The sequence below is a fragment of the Pygoscelis adeliae genome, unplaced genomic scaffold (assembly GCF_000699105.1).
Source record: "Pygoscelis adeliae isolate BGI_AS28 unplaced genomic scaffold, ASM69910v1 Scaffold224, whole genome shotgun sequence".
Lineage (NCBI taxonomy): Eukaryota > Metazoa > Chordata > Aves > Sphenisciformes > Spheniscidae > Pygoscelis > Pygoscelis adeliae.
Window position 1 is genome coordinate 2067281 of NW_008824657.1, and position 700 is coordinate 2067980.

General features: G+C 54.9%; 1 protein-coding gene across 1 annotated transcript in view; it reads left to right on the top strand.

Moving 5' to 3' along the window:
• KIRREL3 (kin of IRRE like 3 (Drosophila)) overlaps window positions 1–700 on the top strand; it is a 143776-nt gene that overhangs the window by 109081 nt on the left and 33995 nt on the right. Inside the window, exon 11 of the mRNA XM_009322610.1 lies at window positions 21–114. Within this exon, the coding sequence (XP_009320885.1) occupies window positions 21–114 (94 nt within the window). The remainder of the gene's footprint in view (window positions 1–20; window positions 115–700) is intronic.

Here is a 700-nt window from a genome sequence, read left to right on the forward strand (position 1 = left end):
AGAACACGCGCCCCCGGAAGCCCGCCCGCCAGGAAGACGCTGGGAAATACGTGTGTCGAGCCGTGGTCCCGCGGGTCGGCGCGGGGGAACGGGAGGTGACGCTCACCGTCAACGGTACCTCTTTGCTTTCCTATTGCTATTCCATCCTGCCATCGCATTGCTTTGTTCCTGTCGCTCTGACAGCTCCCGTTGCCAAATTGTCCCCTCGGGTATTCGCTTACAGAGCAAATCCCACCCACAGCCGGAGCCTGCCCTGCAGGCAATACGAGCAATTAGGATTTTGCATTCATTTGCCTGGAGATGCACGGGTTAAAGCAAAAAATACCCAGCATTATCTAAGACCTGCTTGGTTCCTTATTATCAACAGGGGTTTATTGAGTAGTTGGGAGCTGGTGTCTTTAAATCTTTAATAGATTTATCTTGCAAAAACCTTGCAAGGTCAGAGAGCACTGTTGTCTCTGTTGTACAGCCAGAGAGCTGGGAATTGAGCCTGGATCCGAGACCAGAAGCCTAATCACTCTCTCAGAGCCCACGTGAGGATACCTGTGAGAGGCAGCAGTGCTATATAGCTCCTCCACGGCTGCTCGGGGCTCACCCAGCACGGTGGCAGGATGTGGCCCAGACCCTCACCCATGCCCAGGAGCTGGGAAGCACTCCAGAGCCCTGGAGTTTAACGATGACATGGCCAGGACCCCGCAGC